Below are 21649 nucleotides of genomic sequence, written 5' to 3'. Positions count from 1 at the left end.
GATTCTTCAATATCCATAAGTCAATCAGTCTGATACACCACATTAACAAATTGAAAGATAAAATCCATATGATTATCTCAATAGATCCAGAGAAAGCCTTTGACAAAATTCAACGTCCATTTATGATAAAAAACCCTCCAGAAAGCAGGCATAGAAGGAACATACCTCAACATAATAAATGCCATACATGATAAATCCACAGCAAACATTATCCTCAATGGTGAAAAATTGAAAGCATTTCCCCTAAAGTCAGGAACAAGACAAGGATGCCCACTCTTACCACTACTATTCAACATAGTTTTGAAAGTTTTAGCCACAGCAATCAGAGAAGAAAAAAAATAAAAGGAATCCAGATTGAAAGAGAAGTTAAAACTCTCACTGTTTGCAGATGACATGATCCTCTACATAGAAAACCGTAAAGACTCCACCAGAAAATTACTAGAGCTAATCAATGAATATACTAAATTTACAGGATATAAAATTAACACACAGAAATCCCTTGGATTCCTATACACTAACAATGAGAAAACAGAAAGAGAAATTAAGGAAACAACTCCATTCACCCTTGCAATGAAAAGAATAAAATACTTAGGAATAAATCTACCTAAAGAAACAAAAGACCTATATATAGAAAACTATAAAACACTGACGAAAGAAATCAAAGAGGACACAAATAGAGGGAGAAATATACCATGTTCATGGATCAGAAGTATCAATAGAGTGAAAATGAGTATACTACCCAAAGCAATGTATATAGTCAACTACCCAAAGCAATGTATATATTCAATGCAATCCCTATCAATCTACCAATGGTATTTTTTAGAGAACAAGAACAAATAATTTCACAATTTGTATGGAAATACAAAAAACCTCGAATAGCCAAAGCAATCTTGAGAAAGAAAAATGCAAGTGGAGGAATCAACCTGCCTAACTTCAGACTATACTACAAAGCTACCATCATCAAGACAGTACGGTACTGGCACAAAGACAGAAATATAGATCAAAGGAACAAAATACAAAGCCCAGAGGTAAATCGATGCGTCTATGGACACCTAATCTTTGACAAGTAAGTAAGAATATACAATGGAGAAAAGACATCTCTTTAACAAGTGGTGCTGGGGAAACTGGTCAACCACTTGTAAAAGAATGAAACTAGAACACTTTCTAACACCATATACAAATGTAAACTAAAAATGGATTAAAGATGTAAATGTAAGACTAGAAACTATAAAACTCCTAGAGGAAAACATAGGGAAACACTCTCTGACATAAATCACAGCAGGATCCTCTATGACCCACCATCCAGATTAATGGAAATAAAAGCAAAAATAAACAAACAGGACCTAATTAAACTTAAAAGCTTTTGCACAATGGAGGAAAGTATAAGCAAGGTGAAAGACAGACTTTAGAATGGGAGAAAATATTAGCAAATGAAGCAGCTTGCAAAGAATTAAGTTCAAAAATATACAAGCAGCTCCTGCAGCTCAATTCCAGAAAAATAAATGACCCAATCAAAAAATGGGCCAAATAACTAAACAGACATTTCACCAAAGAAGACATACAGATGGCTAATAAACACATGAGAAGATGCTCAACATCACTCATTATCAGAGAAATTCAAATCCAAACTACAATGAGGTACCATCTAATGCCAGTCAGAACGGCTGCTATCAAGAAGTCTACAAACAATAAATGCTGGAGAGGGTGGGGAGAAAAGGGAACCCTCTTACACTGTTGGTGGGAAATGCAAACTTGTACAGCACTATGGAAAACCGTATGGAGATTCCTTAAAATACTGGAAACAGAACTGACATATGTCCCAGCAAGCCCACTGCTGGGCATGCACTCTGAGGAAACCACAATTGAAAGAGACATGTGTATCCCAATGTTCATCGCAGCACTGTTTAAAGTAGCATGGACATGGAATCAACATAGATGCCCAATGGCAGACGAATGGATATGAAAGCTGTGGTACATATACACCATGGAATATTACTCAGGTATTAAAAAGAATGCATTTGAATCAGTTCTAATGAGGTGGATGAAACTGGAGCATATTATACAGCATGAAGTAAGTCAGAAAGGAAAATATGAATATAGTATATTAATGCATATATATAGAATTTAGAAAGATAGTAATGATGACCCTATATGCGAGACAGCAAAAGAAACACAGATGTAAAGTACAAACTTTTGGACTCTGTGGGAGAAGGCAAGGGTGGGATGATTTGAGAATGGCATTGAAACTTGTATATTACCATATATGAGACAGATCACCAGTTCAGGTTTGATGCATGAGACAGGGTGCTCAGGGCTGGTGCACTGGGATGACCCTGAGGGATGGGAAGGGGAGGGAGTTGGGAGCAGGTTTAGGATGGGGAACACATGTATACCCATGGCTGATTCATGTCAATGTATGGCAAAACCCACTACAATACTGTAAAGTAAATAGCCTCCAGTTAAAATAAACAAATTAATTAAACACACACACACACACACAATGAGGTACCATCTCACACCAGTCAGAATGGCTGCTATCATAAAGTCTACAAACAATAAATGCTGGAGAGGGTGCAGAGGAGAGGGAACCCTTGTACACTGTTGGTGGGAATGCAAACTCATACAGCCACTATGGAGAACAGTGTGGAGATTCCTTAAAAAACTGGAAATAGAACTGCCATACAACCCAGCAATCCCACTTTTGGGCATACACACTGAGGAAATCAGAATTGAAAGAGACACATGTACCCCAGTGTTCATCACAGGACTGTTTATAATAGCTAGGACATGGAAGCGACCTAGTTGTCCATCGGCAGACAAATGGATAAGAAAGCTGTGGTACACATTCACAATGGAATATTACTCAGGTATTAAAAAGAATGCATTCAAATCAGTTCTAATAAGGTAGATGGAACTGGAGCCTATTATACAGAGTGAAGTAAGTCAGAAAGAGAAACACCAATACAGTATAGTAATGCATATATATGGAATTTAGAAAGATGGTAATGATGACCCTATATGTGAGACAGCAAAAGAGTCACAGATGTAAAGAACAGACCTTTGGACTCTGTGGGAGAAGACAAGTGTAGGATTATCTAGAAGAATAGCATTGAAACTTGTATATTACCATATGTGAAATAGATCTCCAGTCCAGGTTCGATGTATGAGACAGGGTGCTCAGGGCCAGTAGACTGGGATGACCCTGAGGAATGGGATGGGGAGGTTCAGTATGGGGAACACATGTAAATGCATGGCTGATTTTTGTCAAAGTATGGCAAAAACCACTACAATATTGTAATTAGCCTCCAATTGAAATAAATACATAAATTAAAAATAAAAAAATAAAAATAACAGGTCTATATGATGATCTTTTACTTTTACCTAGTTTGTTTCACTTTTTCCTATTTCATATGTAGTTCCCCCATTTCATTTAGCTTATTTTTTCCAATTTCCCCATCTCTTCTTTTTCTTTTGATGTTCTTTCTCAAGACTTTATCAAGCATAGTAGAAAAGCTTTTGTATACATATGTATAACTAATATGTATAATATATATTTTAGAAAACAGACATTTTTGTCTACTAAAAATTTATGACATTTTGATTCCATACTTTTGGCTTAGTATGAATAGAATGTTACGTTTCTAGTTTAAGATATATATATATATATATATATATATATATATATATATATATATGCAACAAGCAATGAAGGTTTACTGGATAACATGGGGAACAATAGTCAATATCTTGTAATAACCTATAATGGAAAATAATTTCAAAAATAATGTGTGTATATGTATAACTGAATCACCTGGCTGTGCACCTGAAACATTATATGTCAACTATAACTCAATAATATATATATATATTTAGAAAAAAATTAAAAATAGAACTATTATATGATCCAGTATCCCTCTCTGCTGCATATATTTGGAGAAAACCATAATTCGAAAAGATACACGCATCCCAATATTCACTGTAGCACTTAGCAAAAACATGGAAGCAACCTAAATGTGCACTGACAGATGATTGGATAAAGAAGATGTGGTATATGTATACAATGGAATATTACTCTGTTATTTAAAATATTGAAATAATGCCATTTACAGCAACATCCATGTACTTAGAAATCATCCTACTGATGTATGTCAGACAAAGACAAATATTATCCATGTACTTAGAAATTATCCTACTGATGTATGTCAGACAAAGACAAATATTATATGATATCACTTATTTGTGTAATCCAAAATGATAGAAATTAATTTACTTATAAAACAGAAAGACACTGACAGACTTAGCAAACAAACTCATGGTTACCAAATATGGGGGAGTGATAAATAAGGAAGCTGGGATTACCACATATACACTACTATAGAAAATCAACGAGGACCTACTATGTAGCACATAGTCAATAATCTGTAATAATCTATGTGGGAAAAGAATATGAGAAATAGATATATGAATATATATATAACTAAATCACATTGTTCTACACTCAAAACTAATGCAATACTGTAAATCAGCTATATTCCAATATAAAGTTAAAAAAAAAAAAATAGAAGTTTTACCTAAAGAAGAAAGTCTTTTCTGACTTCACATGCACTAGTAGATAAACAACTCATCATATCCCAAGAAAAACCACAGTAACACTGTATTCTAAAAAGAAAATGATAGCTCACCAGAAATCAAACTTAAAAGTCATGGAATAGTTAAGATTGGCAGTGATGGCAGAGTAGAAAGACCCAAAGCTAATCTCCTCTCACATCAACACCAAAATCACAACTATTTATAGAAAAAAAAAATCACTGATGAAAAAACCTGGTACCTACAAGAAAAATTTCTACAACGAAAGATATAAAGAAGGAATCAAAACCATATTGGTAGAAGTAACTGTTCTCATTACAGGAAAGTCTCAGTATAGTCAAATATCCCTGTGTTGGTGGCCCACAAACAGAATAATTACAATTGTAGAGGCTCTCCTAAATTAGTGAGATGTCTGAGCTTGACATTGGACTCTCAAGCATGGGGGTCCTGTATCGGTAAGACAAGGGCCCAGAGCAATTGACTTTGACAGTCAGTGGGGCTTACTCTCAGGAGTGTCAGAGGGCTGGTTACTCTCAGGAGTGTCAGAGGGCTGGTAAACAGAGACTTAGAGAGTGTACCAGACACTGAGCAAACTTCAGCTCACCTGAGGGAAACAGGCACTGGAAGCTGCCATTGTTGGCAGTTTGTTTTACCACGTGGACACTAATGATGGCAGGTGCCAAAGTTGAATTTTCCCTGTATCTTATGAGCCCCAGGGTCTAGCCCCATTCTGGCCCAAGGGACTATAGGTTGCAGTACTGGAATACCTTGAATCAAGCCACTAACTACGTAAGGACACAGCCCTACCCACCAGCAGACAAGCAACCTTAAGACCCTTTGAGTCCCCAAGTATCTCTGGAAATGGCCATTCCTAGCAGAGGGCCTAGGACTCAGCTCCACTCACCAGTTGGCAGGAACTAGCCCCAGAATCCCAAAATCTTCTAGAATTTTCTGAAGGACAAGGCCTTCCATGGAGTCTACTGTAGTGTTTGGACCAGCTGTACCTGCTGGGGGCAGACACTAGACACAAGAAAACCACAGTCCTGCAATTTGTGCACCCAACCTGCCTACCAGCAAGCCAGACGCCATGTTATGATGAACTGGGTCCTGGAAATGCAACACCAGTGAACCTGCTCTAGGCTTGGGGTCAGCATAACCCCCCAGTAGACAGAAACTAGCCATTAGAAAATAGCAGCTATGCATCTGGTCGACACAGCCTACCCACTAACAGACTAGATTCTGCATTAGAATCAGCTGGGCCTTGGCCACACTAACCAGCAGGTCAATAGAAACTTTAGGATACTTCAGAATGTATAGTGAACTGTGTCATGAACAGGCCAACAAGCACCAGTGATCCAACACCAGCTCTGGGATACCTAGGACTTATAACCAGTCTTTAGGCCACAACATTGCATGAAAGTGCACCAGCACTAGACCCAGGACCTGGCTTCACCCACTAGCAGGCAGGCAAAAGCCCTGGGTTCTGCTGAACTTGACTCTTTCCACCAGTGACTAAGCACTTGCACCAGAGCACCCCAGGTTTCCACAGTCAATCTTGTGACCAAGTCCCATAAACCAGCAGCTAGCAACCTCATTATAAGGTAAGATGTAGCAACCAACCAGACTGGGGGCTAGCCAAATTTATCAGACTGCCCGTATAACCAGCATAACACAAAAGAAAGACCCACAAAGCCCAACATAGCAGGAAGCCTTAGAACATATATCTTGGTTTATGAGCAAGGAGTTTGCTGCTAGGATGCATTAGGACATTTTCTTAAAAGGGCTACTTCTTTTCTTTTTATTATCAATTTAAGTGTTATCTTAAAAATTTATTCATTTTTTAATTGGGGGATAATTGCTTTATGACATTGTCTTGGTTTCTGCCATACATCAACATGAATCAGACAGGTATACACATCTGCCCTCACCCTCTTGAACCTCCTCCCATCTCCCACTTCATCCCATCCCTCCAGATTGTCACAGACCACTGTGTTGTGCTCCCTGTGTCATACAGCAAATTCCCACCAATTATCTATTTAACATATGGTAATATATATGAGTTTCAATGCTACAATCTCAAATCATCTCACTTTCCCCTTCCCCCACTGTGTCCACAAGTCTGTTCTCTATGTCTGTGTCTCTATTGCTGCCCTACAGATAGGTTCATTGCTATTGCTGAACCTACAGATAGGTTCATCATACCACATTCCTAGATTCTCTATATATGTGTTAATATACGATATTTGTTTTTCTATTTCAGACTTACTTAGTCAGTCAGTTCAGTCACTCATACGTGTCTGACTCTTTGTGACCCCATGGATTGCAGCACGCAAGGCCTCCCTGTCCATCACCAAATCCTGGACTTCACCCAAATTCATGTCCATCGAGTCGGTCATGCAATCCAGCCATCTCATCCTCTATCAACCGCTTCTCCTCCTGCCCTGATTCCCTTCCAGCATCAGAGTCTTTTCCAATGAGTCAACTCTTTGTTCGTAGTGATGCTTTCTAAGCCCCACTTGACTTCACATTCCAGGATGTTTGGCTCTAGGTCAGTGATCACACAATCGTGATTATCTTGGTCGTGAAGATCATTTTTGTACAGTTCTTCTGTGTATTCCTGCCACCTCTTCATAATATCTTCTGCTTCTGTTAGGTCCATACCATTTCTGTCCTTTATTGAACCCATCTTTGCATGAAATGTTCCCTTGGTATCTCTAATTTTCTTGAAGAGATCTTTAGTCTTTCCCATTCTGTTGTTTTCCTCTATTTCTTTGCATTGATCGCTTAGGAAGGCTTTCTTATCTCTTCTTGCTATTCTTTGGAACTCTGCACTCAGATGCTTATATCTTTCCTTTTCTCCTTTGCTTTTGGCTTCTCTTCTTTTAACAGCTATGTGTAAGGCCTCCTCAGACAGCCATTTTGCTTTTTTGCATTTATTTTCCATGGGGATGGTCTTGATCCCTGTCTCCTGTACAATGTCATGAACCTCCATCCATAGTTCATCAGGCACTCTATCAGATCTAGTCCCTTAAATCTATTTATTACTTCCACTATATAATCATAAGGGATTTGATTTAGGTCATACCTGAATGGTCTAGTGGTTTTCCCTACTTTCTTCAATTTCAGTCTGAATTTGGCAATAAGGATCTCATGATCTGAGCCACAGTCAGCTCCTGGTCTTGTTTTTGTTGACTGTATAGAGCTTCTCCATCTTTGGCTGCAAAGAATATAATCAATCTGATTTTGCTGTTGACCATCTGGTGATGTACATGTGTAGAGTCTTCTATTGTGTTGTTGGAAGAGGGTGTTTGCTATGACCAGTGCATTTTATTGGCAAAACTCTCTTAGTCTTTGCCCTGCTTCATTCCATATTCCAAGGCCAAATTTGCCTGTTACTCCAGGTGTTTCTTGACTTCCTACTTTTGCATTCCAGTCCCCTATAATGAAAAGGACATCTTTTTGGGGTGTTAGTTCTAAATGGTCTTGGAGGTCTTCATAGAATCATTCATCTTCAGCTTATTCAGCATTACTGGTGGGGGCATAGACTTGGATTACTGTGATATTGAATGGTTTGCCTTGGAAACGAACAGAGATCATACTGTCATTTTTGAGATTGCATCCAAGTACTGCATTTCGGACTCTTTTGTTGACCATGAAGGCTACTCCATTTCTTCTAAGGGATTCCTGCCCGCAGTAGTAGATATAATGGTCATCTGAGTTAAATTCACCCATTCCAGTCCATTTTAGTTCACTGATTCCTAGAATGTCGATGTTCACTCTTGCCATCTCCTGTTTGACCACTTCAAATTTGCCTTGATTCATGGACCTGACATTCCAGTTTCCTATGCAATATTGCTCTTTACAGCATCAGGCCTTGCTTCTATCACCAGTCACATCCACAACTGGGTATTGTTTTTGCTTTGGCTCCATCTCTCCATTCTTTCTGGAGTTATTTCTCCACTGATCTCCAGTAGCATATTGGGCACCTACTGACCTGGGGAGTTCCTCTTTCAGTATCCTATCATTTTGCCTTTTCATATTGTTCTTTGTGTTCTCAAGGCAAGAATACTGAAGTGGTTTGCCATTCCCTTCTCCAGTGGACCACATTGTGTCAGCCCTCTCCACCATGACCCGCCCATCTTGGGCGGCCCCACGGGCATGGCTTAGTTTCATTGAGTTAGACAAGGCTGTGGTCCTAGTGGTCCTTTGGTTTCCCTTGTGGCTCAGCTTGTAACTGCCATACAGTATGAAACAAGAAAGCAGTAACTGAGTAAAATCATAGAAAGCCACCAAATTAAAATAGCAGATAGAAACACAAGGAAAAAGAAACAATAGAGATATAGATCAACCAGAAATAAAAGTTTACATGGCAGTACTGAGTTGTTGATAGCAATAATCATTCTACAGAAAAATTGGTTGAATATAGCAATCAAAAGATACAGAGTGGCTGGATAAATAAAGGAAAAAACAAGACTCAACTATATACTGCTTCTGGAGACTTATCTCAGCTCTAAAGACAAACATAGGCTCAAAGTGAAGCAGATTGCAGTCAAAAAAAGGTAGATGTTGCCATACCATATCAGACAAACAGACTGTGCCAAAAAATTTAACAAGAGACAAAGATGGACATTATAAATGATAAAGGGTACAATTTATCAAGAAGATATAAAAATTATAAATATATATGAACCATGTTAAGGAGTGACAAATATATATAAAGGAATTATTAACAGAATTAAAGGGGTACATTAAAAGCAACACAGTAAGTGTAGCACATGTTAACACGCTGTTACATCAATGGACAAATCATCCAGGCAGCACGTCTTCAAGGAAACAGTAGCCTTAAAGAAAACATTAGAGCACACAGATTTGATAGATTGGTACTGACTACTTCTTAAAAATACAGCAGAATATACATTCTTGTCAAGTGTGCATGGAACATTCTCAGTGATAGATCCTATGCTAGGACACATACACAAAAAGTCTCAATAAATTTCAGAAGGCTGAAATCATATCAAGTCTTTTTTTCTGATCACAGTGGCATATTCATTAGAAATCAGCTACAAGAAATAAGCTGGAAAAAATTACAACTACTTGGAGACTAAAAAATATGCTACTAAACAACTATTAGGTCAATGAAGAAATTAAAGATGAAATAAAAAATGTGTGTGTGTGTGTGTGTGTGTGCTAAGTTGCTTCAGTCGTGTCTGACTCTTGGTGACCCTGTGGACTGTAGCCTGCCAGTCCACAGGATTCTCCAGACAAGAATACTGGAGTAGGTTGCCAGGCTGTCCTCCAGAGGGAGGACTCTCAACTCAGGGAACAAATCCATGTTTCTCATGTCTCCTACACTGGCAGGTGGCTTCTTTACCACTAGCACCACCTGAGAAGCTCCAAAATTAAAACATACCTGAAGACAAATGAAAATGAAAACCTGACATACCAGTATTTATGGGAGGCAGCAAAAGTAGTATGAAGAGGGAAGTTTATAGCAATTCAGGCCTACCTCAGGATACAAGAAAAATCTCAAAAAACAACATAACCATAAACCTAAAAGAACTATAAAATAAACAACAAACAAAGCTCTGAGTTAATGGAAAGGAGGAAATAATAAAGACCAGAGCAGAAATAGAGGAAATAGAGACGAAACAGACAATAGAAAAATATGAATGAAACTAGGAGCTGGTTTTTTAAAAGATAAACAAAATTGACCAACATTATAGCTTAACTCATTAAGAGAAAAAATATAGAAGGCTCAGCTAAATAAAATAAAAAAACAAAAGAGAAGAAATTACAATGGATACCACAGAAATACAATTAATTATAAGACAATACTATGAACAGCTATACAGCAAGAAATTAGATAACCTAAAAGCAGCAGTGGCACCCCACTCCAGTACTCTTGCCTGGATAATCCCATGGATGGAGAAGCCTGGTGCGCTGCAGTCCATGGGGTTGCTAAGAGTCGAACACGACTGAGCGACTTCACTTTCACTTTTCACTTTCATGCATTGGAGAAGGAAATGGCAACCCACTCCAGTGTTCTTGCCTGGAGAATCCCAGGGATGGGGGAGCCTGGTGGGCTGCTGTCTCTGCAGTTGCACAGAGTCGGACACAACTGAAGTGACTTAGCAAAAGCAGATAAATTTTTAGAATTATACAACTGTCCAAGAGTGAATAATGAAGAAATGGAAAATATGAATAGACCGATCACTAGTAAAGAGACTGAAGTAGTAACCAAAAAACTCACCCTGAGGGAAAAAAATCAAGAATCAGATCCCTTCACAGGTGAATTTTACCCAACATTAAAAGTTGAGTTAATCTCCACCCTTGTCAAATTGAAGAGGAGGGAATGCTTGCTAACACATTTTATGAGCTCAATATTACCTAATACCAAAACCAGACAAGAGTAATGCAGTAATTAAAAAAAAAAATTGTATAGGTCAGTATCTCTAATGAACACAGATACAAAAGTGGTCAACAAAATATTAACAAAACATATACAACAATACATTAAAAGGATACAATGTGAACAATTGGGATTTATTCCAGGAATGCAAGGATGGTTCAACACTCACAAACCAACCAATGAGATACACCAAATCAACAAAATTAAGAATAAAAATTGTATGATCATCTCAATAGGTGCACAAAAGGCATTTGACAATATTCAATACTCATTTATGATAAAAACTCTCAATAAAATGGGTATAGAGTAAATGTACCTCAACATTATAAAAGTCATATATGACAAGCCCACAGCTAACATCATATTCAACAAAGAAAAACTGAAAGCTATACCTCTATGATTAGGAACAAGACAAGGATGCCCACTCTTGCCAGTCTTATTCAATATGAGAAGTCCTAGTCAGAGAAACTACAAAAGAAAAAGAAATAAAAGGCATCCAAATTGGAAAATAAGATCTAAAACTGTAACTATTTATGGATGACATGATTTTATATATTAAAAATCCTAATGCTTCCAGCAAAAAAAAAAAAAAAAAAAAAAAAAAAAAAACTATTAGAAATAGTAAATTAATAAAGTTGCAGGGTACAAAATTCATATGCAAAATCTTTTGAGTTTCTACACCTTAACAACAGACAAGCAGAAAGAGAAATTAAAAAGAAAATAATCCTATTTACAATCACAATATAAAGAATACCTAGGGATAAATTTAACTAAGAAGTGAATGACCAGTTTGCTAAAATCTATGACACTGTTGAAAGAAACTTAACAAAACACAAAGAAATGGAAAGACATTCCATGGCTGTGGATTAGAATTAACATTACTAAAATGTCCATATTACCAAATCAATCTACTGATTCAATTCAATCCTTATCAAAATCCTGATGACATTTGTCACAGAACAAAACATCCAAAAATCTATGTGCATCCTGGGCTTCTCTGGTAGCTCAGATGGTAAAGAATCTGCCTACAATACAGGAGACCCAGGTTCAATCCCTGGGTCGGGAAGATTCCCAGAGAAGGCTATGGCTACCCACACCAATATTCTTGCCTAGAGAATTCTATGGAGAGAAGAGTCTGGTTGGCTGCAGCCCATGGGGTCACAAAGAGTCAGACACAAATGAGCAACTAACACTTTCACTTTCACTTAAATAGCAAAATAAATTCTGAGGAAAAAGAACAAAGTGAAAGTATTCCCCTCCCTGATTTCAAATCATACCACAAAGCTACAGTATCAGAAATATCACAGCATTGGCAGAAAAAAAGATACATAGAACAATGAAACAAAATTGAGGGCACAAAAATAACCTCATGCACATATGGACAATTAATTTATGATAAAAGAGCAAAAAACATACTATGGAGAAAGGTAGTCTCCTCAATAATTGGCATTAGGAAAACTGGACAATCCACGTGTAGGGAAAAAAAAAAAAAGAAACCAGACCACTATCCCATAGCAGACACAAAATTCAACTTAAAATGGATCAAATCCTGGAGTATAAGACCTGAAACTATAAAACCCCTAGAAGAAAACATAGGCAGTATGCTCTTTGACGTTGGTCTTAGCAATATCTTTCTCCTCAGGCAAGGCAAACAAAAGCAAAAATAAACAAATGGGACTACATCAAACTAAAAAGCTTCTGTACAGTAAAAGAAACCATCAGCAAAATGAAAGGACAACCTACCAAATGGGACAAGTCATTTGCAAATATATGATATGAGATTAATATGTAAAATATATAAAGAACTCATATAACTCAGCAACAACAAAATAAACAACCTGATTTTTTAAAAAATGGGCAGAGGATCTGAACAGACATTTTTCCAAAGAAGACATACAGATAGCCAACAGGCACATGAAAATAAGTTCAACATCACTAATTATTAGGGAAGTGCACATCAAAACCCCAATATATCATCTCACACCCATCAGAATGGCTAGTATCAATGGCAGGAAACAAGTGTTGGAAAGGATATAGAGAAAAGTGAACACTTGCACACTGCTGATTGGAATGTAATTTGATGCATCCAGTATGGAAAACAGTATGGAGATACTTCAAAAAGTTAAGAAAGAAATACCATATTTTCCAGCTATTCTACTTTTGGGTATTCATATAAAGAATGCAAAAATAATAGTTTGAAAAGATACATACCACTCCTATGTATGTTGCAGATTTATTTACAATAGCCTAAGCACAGAAACAACCCAAGTGCTCATTGATGGATGGATAAAGAAAAGAAATATATATATATATATATATATATACACACACACAAATATACACACAATACATATATATACAACAGGATACTACTCAGCCATAAAAAGGCAAAATCTTGCTGTTAGTGACAACATGGATGGATATTAAGGGTTTTATGCTAAGTGAAATAAGTCAGATGGAGAAAGGCAAATATGATTTCACTCACATGTGGAATAAAAAGAAAAACAAAAAAGATAAACACATAGATACAGAGAACAGGGTAGTAGGAAGTGGTAAGCACATATATAGACCCATTGCAACAGGCTCCAATATAGCTCATTACAGCACTGGTTAGAACCTTACATTGTTGATGAAAAGGGTCAGGTAAAAAGGCAGAACTGTTTCTTGAAGGAAGTAGATAGAGGGATTGGGCTGGGAAGTCAAGCTCTGCCTGCAGAGAGAAAGGGAGAAGCAGTGCTTCTATTCCACAAGAAGGTCAGGCTCAGTCTGGCATTACACATAATAAATTAAATACACACATTGCTTTAAACCTACATATCCCCTTCCTTAGAATCTATTCTGTAGACTTTTATGGAATAAAGTGATTTAACTGACTGCATCCTGGAACCTGCATGGGAAAATGGATGTTCAGGGAGTCTCACCTGGGTGAAGATGACACTAAGGGAGGAGAGAAAGGCTTTGTCTTGAATAATCAAAGGATCTAAGCTTTTTAGGGAAATTATTGTTTGTTTATCTGAGTTTGAGTAAACTCTGGGAGTTGGTGATGGACAGGGAGGCCTGGTGTGCTGCAGTCCATGGGGTCGTAAAGAGTCGGACACGACTGAGTGACTGAACTAAACTATCTGAAATTCAAATTAAAAAGTACTTTGGGATTGATATAAACAAAAATACAATATACCAAAACTTATGGGATACAGAGAAAGAACTGCTAAAAAGGAAATTTATAACTGTAAGTGCATTCATTAAAAATAACCACTTAATCTTATACCTTATGAAGCTAAAAAGGGAAGGCAAATTAAACCCAAAGTTAGCATAAGGGAAGAAATAATGAAGATTAAAACAGAGATAAATGAATATCAACAAAACTAAAGTTGGTTCTTTGAAAAGATTAATAAATTCAATAAAATGTTAAGTTAAACTGATTAAAAACAATGAGAGGGTGCTCATTTTGGCAGCATATATAATACAGTTGGAATGATACAGGGATTAGCATGACAGGTGTAAAATAATAACATGCAAATTTATGAATCATTCCAAATTTTGCTATGATTGTAGAGCATTAATGTTCTCGCCATAACAGCTAACAGCAAAATGGTAACTGTATGAGTAGAGGATGTGCTAACTGATCTTGTTGTGGTGAGCATTTCACAATATTTACATGTATCAGATCATCACACTATATACCTTAAACTTACACCATGTTATATGTCAATTATATCACAATAAAACTGGAAAAATGCCCCTCAAATCCCTAAAAGTAACAGAAATGCATCATTTAATATGTATTATCCAGTTTATGTACAAGATGCTTTTGACATTAAATGAAGGTATTTTGGCCTCAAAAAATAAAAGAGGAAAGTCTCAAATTACAAAAATCATAAATTAAGTTGCTGCCAAGTCGCTTCAGTCGTGTCCGACTCTGTGTGACCCCATGGACTGCAGCCTACAAGGCTTCTCCGTCTACGGGATTCTCCAGGCAAGAACACTGGAGTGGGTCGCCATTTCCTTCTCCAATGCATGAAAGTGGAAAGTGAAAGTGAAGTCACTCAGTAGTGTCTGACTCTTAGCGACCCCATGGACCGCAGCCTACCAGGCTCCTCCATCCATGGGATTTTCCAGGCAACAGTACTGGAGTGGGGTGCCATTGCCTTCTCCCATAAATTAAGTTAGGTATTTTATTATTGAACTTATAGAAATAAAGAAAAATACTAGAGAAAGTCATGAACAATTGCATGCCAACAAATTAGATGAAATGGAAAAATTTTTAGAAACACACAAACTTCCAAAAATGACTCAAGAACTAAAAAAGTTGAACAGACCTATAACAGTTTTTGATTCAGTAATCAAAAAATTCCCAACAAAGAAAAATTCAGGACCAGATGGCTTCACTGGTGACTTCTACTAACACTGAAGGATTAACAATAATTATTTTCAAACTATTCCAAATGTTGAAGAGTATGGAACACGCTCAGCTCATTCTATGTGGTCACTATAACCTTGATACCAAAGCTAGACCAGGACATTATAAGAAAATAAAACTGTAGATTAATATGCTTTATGAATATAGATGCAAAAATCCTCAACAATATACCAGGAAACTAAATGCAGCAGCATATTAAGAGGATTATATACCATGACCAAGTGGGATTTACCCTAGGAAAGCATGGTTGGTTCAAAATCTGAAAATCAATCAGCGCTACACACCACATTAACAAAATTAACAAGAGCGAGTTCTCTGGTGGCCTAATGCCCTGGATTCTGAGCTTTCACTACCATGCCCTGGGTTCAATCCCTGGTCAGGGAACAGAGATGCCTCAAGCCGTGTAGTGTGGCCAAACAAAAACAAACAAAAAATAAAATTAAAGAGAAAATAACACATAATTATCTGCATCTCAACATGATTCAGAAAAAACATTTGATATAATCTAAAACACTTTCATCATAAAAACACTCAACAAACCAGGAACAGAACGGAATGTCCTAAACATGATAAAATGAAGTTGCTTCAGTCGTGTCCAACTCTGTGCAACTCCATAGACAGCAGCCCACCAGGCTCCCCTGTCCCTGGGATTCTCCAGGCAAGAACACTGGAGTGGGTTGCCATTTCCTTCTCCAATGCATGAAAATGAAAAGTGAAAGTGAAGTCGCTCAGTCGTGTCCAACCCTCAGCGACCCCATGGACTGTAGCCCACCAGGCTCCTCCATCCATGGGATTTTCCAGGCAAGAGTACAAGAGCGGGGTGCCATTGCCTTCTCCCAAACATGATAAAGGTCATTTGTAAAATAAAATTATAACATACTCAATGGAGAAAGACTGAAAGATTTCCCCCTAAGATAAGGAACAATATAAGGATGCTCGCTTTCACTACTTCTATTCAGCACTGGAAGTTCTACATAAGGCAAGAAAATAAAAGGCATCCAAATTGGAAAGTAATAATTAAAACAATATCTATTCAGAAATGATATGATCTTACATATATAAAATCCTACAGAATATACAATATAAACCATTATACTTAATAAATGCATTCAGTTCTGTCTTGTACTCATTGAATTGTGGTTAGTGAGCATGGCACCCTGTACTTAACACTTTGTGGGGAAAGTAGAACAAACTATATCAGCACATTCTCTTTCTCTGTTTTTCCTTCTCTTTGTCAGGGAAAAGGATAAGAAAGAAGAGAAATACGTAAGGAAAGACTAAAAGGAATGAAACAACCTACATCTTGACTGGTTGTACTACTATAAATAAACTATTGTTTCTTGTTTATTTCCCTAAGCAAGTAACTACAAAGCCCTGAAAACCAATGGGAGTGTGGTCTTGCTTTCAGAGGCAGCAAGGAATGGGTAATCTGGGAGAGAATGTCCTACTCCATAGCTTGGGTTATGGAGATGATGTCAGCTATACAAGGAGAGGCAAAGAAACTGAGGCCTTGGGGTTTGCTGTAAGAAAGGATGAACAACTTAGGAACTTACTGAATGTTGTAGGGCACAGTACTAGGATTTAGTACCCCATACATAGTGAAGCCTTTATAGAGAGGGTTCCTGAAGTCTGGTTTCCTCTGAACCAAGAAAGGCCACACTGAATGGGTTTTCTCATATATTCTGTAAGAAAAGAAAAACAAGCCAAAAAATTAAAAGCAGCAAGCAGGTAACATCAATAGATTTGCTGAACTTGACAATCATCTAAATTCTATTAACAAGTAACCTAAGACAGAAGGCTAGGATATGATATAAGGAAAATAAAAATAAATGGTAATGAAGAATGATAGAGTAACAAATTATCTGGGCTTCAACTTATCCATTTTTAAAGAGATTAGAAAGAGTTCCACATTGAAGAGAAACATGTGCTGAGTATATATGCAGAGACTCTGTCTCTGCCACAGAGTAGTGATGTAATCTTAGGGATGTCCCTAGCCCTTTCTGGGCTTATTTTCTCATTTGTATAATGTGATCTTTAAGGTGTCTTCCAAATCTTGGATTCCATGAATAACCTTTCCAGTTTTTTAAAAATCTAGAATTCCTTTTAAAAATCTGGTAAATTAACAGACAAGAGGTGAATTTCTGGCTTTTCTATATTTTATTTCAAACCAGCTTCTCCTCCCCTCAGAAGGTATAAGACAGTGAAAGACAACGTAGCAATTTATATTAGCAAATATTTGTGAGTTATCCTAGGTGAGCAGCACTGATTTTGATATTTATATTACAAGACTGATTCTTCTTATCCCTTAGCTGAGTCCCTGGGGAGCGACTTAGTTAACACAAAAAAGCATGGAATTCATTGTCCCCAATGAAAGCTGCTGTGTAGCCACACATGGGAAGTTCATTTGCTCATACAGTGTCAAAGAAAGCTCTAGGAGGACAACAAAGAGAAGTGATATGGGATATATGACGTAAAAATTATAGTCTTGTAACTTTTAGAATTCTCAGACCATTTCAATGAGGCCAAAGGAACTGTATATGCATCTTTCTCATTTGTTGTTGGTTGAAAAAAGAAAAAAAAATCTTGCAGTGGTAATGTAAGTAGTATTTATTGAGTATTTACTATGTGTCAAACACTGTCCCAGACTCTACTTAAAATACCCTATTAAATTTCATAATAAAACCTTGTGAGATATTTTATTCCCAAAATAATAATGAGAAAATGAGACAAAAATTAATTTGCAAAAAGTCACACAGCTAGTAGGTGACAGAGCCAAAATCTGAACCCAGGTCTCTCTGATCCTAGAGTCCATGTCTTTTCTTTCATGGATGAATGATATGTCTGCTTGTTTTATATAACCACTATTAAAGCATATGTTAAAATTTTTAAATTTCATACTTTTACATGTAGATTCAGATTTGTGTGAGGAATGGGTTGAGGATATATTAGCCTCATTTTAAGAGGGTGGAGAAAAAGTATACGGAAAAGATCTCTGATTTTAGTGCTAGAAAAGCAGGCCAGAGACAGAACAAATGTGTTTATAAGCATTTGGGAAGAGGGTAAGAAAGTTCTAGTTGCAAAATGAAATAGAAATGTGCACAGAAGCTACTAAGTAACTACAGATTTTGAAGCAGCAAAATTCACCACTGTTCTCAGTGTTAACAAGAAAACAGAATTAGAGATATCATCTGACTTATCCAGGATATATCATAGCTGGGCCTGAGAACTTTTTTTTTAATTTAAATTTATTTATTTTAATTGGAGGCTAATTACTTTACAATATTGTATTGGTTTTGCCATACATCAACATGAATCCACCACGGGTGTACATGTGTTCCCAATCCTGAACCCCCCTTCCACCTCCCTCCCCATACCATCCCTTGAGCTAACTGCTACTCAATTAACAACTCTGAAACTAGAGTGGATTGTGAGATAGTCACTTCCCCTCTCTATTCTTTTTTTCTGACTCTAAAACAAGGAGAATGCTATTCCCAGAAACTCTGTATTGTCAACTTCAAAAATTATTTACATTTTATACACTGTGAGGATGTTAGAGTTTAAGTCTGGTACCAATTCAAGTGCCTATAGGAGCTGGAGAAGTAACATATGAAGTGAGCTGAGAATAAACAACAGAGAGCAGTGAGAATTGTGGCAAACAACAGTGAGCTTGCTTCATTCAAATGGAGCAGGCTATTATTCAGCTCCAACTGATTATTGCCATTAGAAAATGCAGGTCCAATACTGCCAGAGTTCCTCATATTGCAGAATATTTTGCCACAATGGCTTTTTGATTTTGGAAAAAAATCCTAAAACAACTGGATTTTTATGTGAAATATCATGATATTTAAATGCTAACTACTAATTAACAGTTTAAAAATTACTCTACAGATGAAACAGAATATACCTGTTAAGCCAGATTTGGCCTATGACCTGCTATTTAGTGATCTTAGACACAAATGATAAAGGATAGTAGCTAATGACTACTCATACACTCATTCCTTATAAAATCCTTGCACATCCATTGCTTTATTGGTTCCTTATGATAGACTGAAAATTATGTATTATTAACCCTATTTTACAGATAAAGAATCTGAGGTTTTGAGGAATACCCATACAAATACCAAGTGTTTTATGCTTCAAAAATTATGTTTATAGTTGTCATCTCCTCCCCTTTTGTGAACTGCTGTCCCAAATTCAGGGTGAGTAGTAAATTTATACTGATCTCCTCTCCCTAATTCAGTGTTTTCTCACAAACTGAATTCACCTCAGATCATCTCGATCCTTCTGGCAGTTTCCAAGGAAGTTCCCAAACTGGCAGGAGAAAACATGGTCATGAATTTCCAGCAGGAAATTTTCATTAAATTCAAAGGCACATGGAAATTGTTCCATTAATTGCCAGATACAGTCTAGGAACTGTGTGAAAATAGGGGATACTTCTTTAGAGTCCCCATCCAGGTGGCCACACCTAAGAGATACAAGTAAAGGTAAAGAAAGACAATGATTAACATCAGGGATTACACTGTTTGGAACAGGCTATAGCAAGGTCACCTTCAGTTTCTGTATTGGAATTGGTAGGGAAATACCTAATGCCAAAATACAACTTAGAATCTCAAAGTTCATTAATCCCAGTGGACCTCTTAGACACCAGCAACTTTCACCATTATCCAGATCATAAACCTTTTGGTCATCTATTCTATTTCCTTTTATATTCTCTACAATAGAACTTTCTACAATGATTGAAATGTTCCATATTTGTGCTGTCCAATATGGCAGTCACTATTAAGCACTTTAAATGTGGCTAGTATGACTAAGGAACTGAATTTTCAATTATATTTAACTTTAATTAATTTAACAGCTACATTTAGCTTAATGTGAGCAAAGGTCATATCTATGTTGTTTACTGGACAGTGCCTGGTGTGAAAATAGTATTTAAAACATTCCTTAAATGAATGAAAAAAATCTCATCCTAGAACTGTTTAATGTTTTTTCTCCCATGATGCTCTTTCCCAACTCTACCATCCACTAGAAGCCCTAATCCACTGTAAACATACATGGCATCCTTAACTTCTACACTGAATTTTCTATCTTTTGATATAATTGAAATCTACCTCACCAAGGACACTACTTCTTGGGCCCCAAATAAAATGGAGAAGGCTCGTCATTCACTCTTCATGTATCATAATCCTAAAAGAAAGCTGAAGTGGGATCAATTTTCTCCTCATTACCACTGCATTCAACTACTCCTTTTACTCTCTTAAAAATACTTCCATTATGGGTCATGCTCATTCATTTTCCTCAGTGTTGTCTTCTACAATATTTGGGTCACTTCTCTACATTTTCTGAAGAATCTGACTCCAGTTGTAAGTACTTATCTTTGGAGTAGATGTAGATGACCTACATTGGCTTAGACTCTTTAACTAACTAATCTATTTCACCGATCTTTACCTCTATCTACTTCACATCAGGCTTGTGTATCCATGGCATCCATGTTTCTTGATGTTAACTGAAGGTGCTTCCTCCACTTTGAAACCTTAATCTCAATATCCTGTTCTGATCACCACATATTATATTTCCAAAAGCTGCTCAATTTACCTCATCCAGCCCTCATCTTTGGACCTCTCTACTTGCCAGATTCCTCCTAGCTTCTTTACCACTCTATATTCTAGATCTTCCCCCACCAACTATTCTTTCCCCATTTTCTTCAACTTTCTGGTCTTTTTTGTCATTATTTTCCTTCAAAATCCAACCACTGAGGAACAAACAAAGCTATGTTCTCTACTTCCACATCCTGACTGATGAATGCTGCTTGAGAAAAATTTAAAACCAGGCAAATTGACAACTTAAGTCTCCATACTCAGCTGGAATTTAATTGCTCCCAAGTAACCTTTATTAATGGGCTTCCCTGATAGCTTAGCTGGTAAAGAATACACCTGTAATGCAGAAGACCCGGGTTCAATTCCTGGGTCGGGAAGATCCCTTGGAGAAGGGATAGGCTACCTACTCCAGTATCCTTTGGCTTCCCTGGTGGCTCAAACAGTAAAGACTTGGCCTGCAATGTGGGAGACCTGGGTACAATCCCTGGATTGGGAAGATCCCCTGGAGGAGGACATGGTAATCCACTCCAATATTCTTGCCTGGAGAATCCCCATAGACAGAGGAGCCTGGCGGGCTGCAGTCCATAGGGTCGCACAGAGCTGGACACGACTGAAGCAACTAAACAGCAGCAGCAGCAA

At 37.2% G+C, this 21649-nt stretch overlaps 1 protein-coding gene and 1 non-coding gene across 6 annotated transcripts in view; one reads left to right on the top strand and one right to left on the bottom strand.

Annotated features, from left to right (window-relative positions):
* The window catches only part of MTMR8 (myotubularin related protein 8), a 226315-nt gene that overhangs the window by 101734 nt on the left and 102932 nt on the right, over positions 1-21649 (bottom strand). For 3 of the 5 annotated variants that reach the window (XM_055565465.1, XM_055565466.1, XM_055565468.1), the window contains 2 exons: positions 19681-19881; positions 16970-17098 (listed from right to left, as the gene is read on the bottom strand). In XM_055565465.1, the coding sequence (XP_055421440.1) occupies positions 16970-17098; positions 19681-19881 (330 nt within the window). Of the gene's footprint in view, positions 1-13584; positions 13707-16969; positions 17099-19680; positions 19882-21649 lie in introns of those variants that run through there. The other 2 variants (XM_055565469.1, XM_055565467.1) reach the window with 2 other exon arrangements.
* On the top strand, positions 14436-14539 carry LOC129640479 (U6 spliceosomal RNA). The gene has a single exon (XR_008708846.1). It is a non-coding gene; the product is annotated as a U6 spliceosomal RNA (small nuclear RNA).

The sequence above is a fragment of the Bubalus kerabau genome, chromosome X (assembly GCF_029407905.1).
Source record: "Bubalus kerabau isolate K-KA32 ecotype Philippines breed swamp buffalo chromosome X, PCC_UOA_SB_1v2, whole genome shotgun sequence".
NCBI lineage: Eukaryota > Metazoa > Chordata > Mammalia > Artiodactyla > Bovidae > Bubalus > Bubalus kerabau.
Note: the sequence above shows the minus strand (reverse complement) of the source record. Positions and strands in the feature narration are given on the sequence as shown.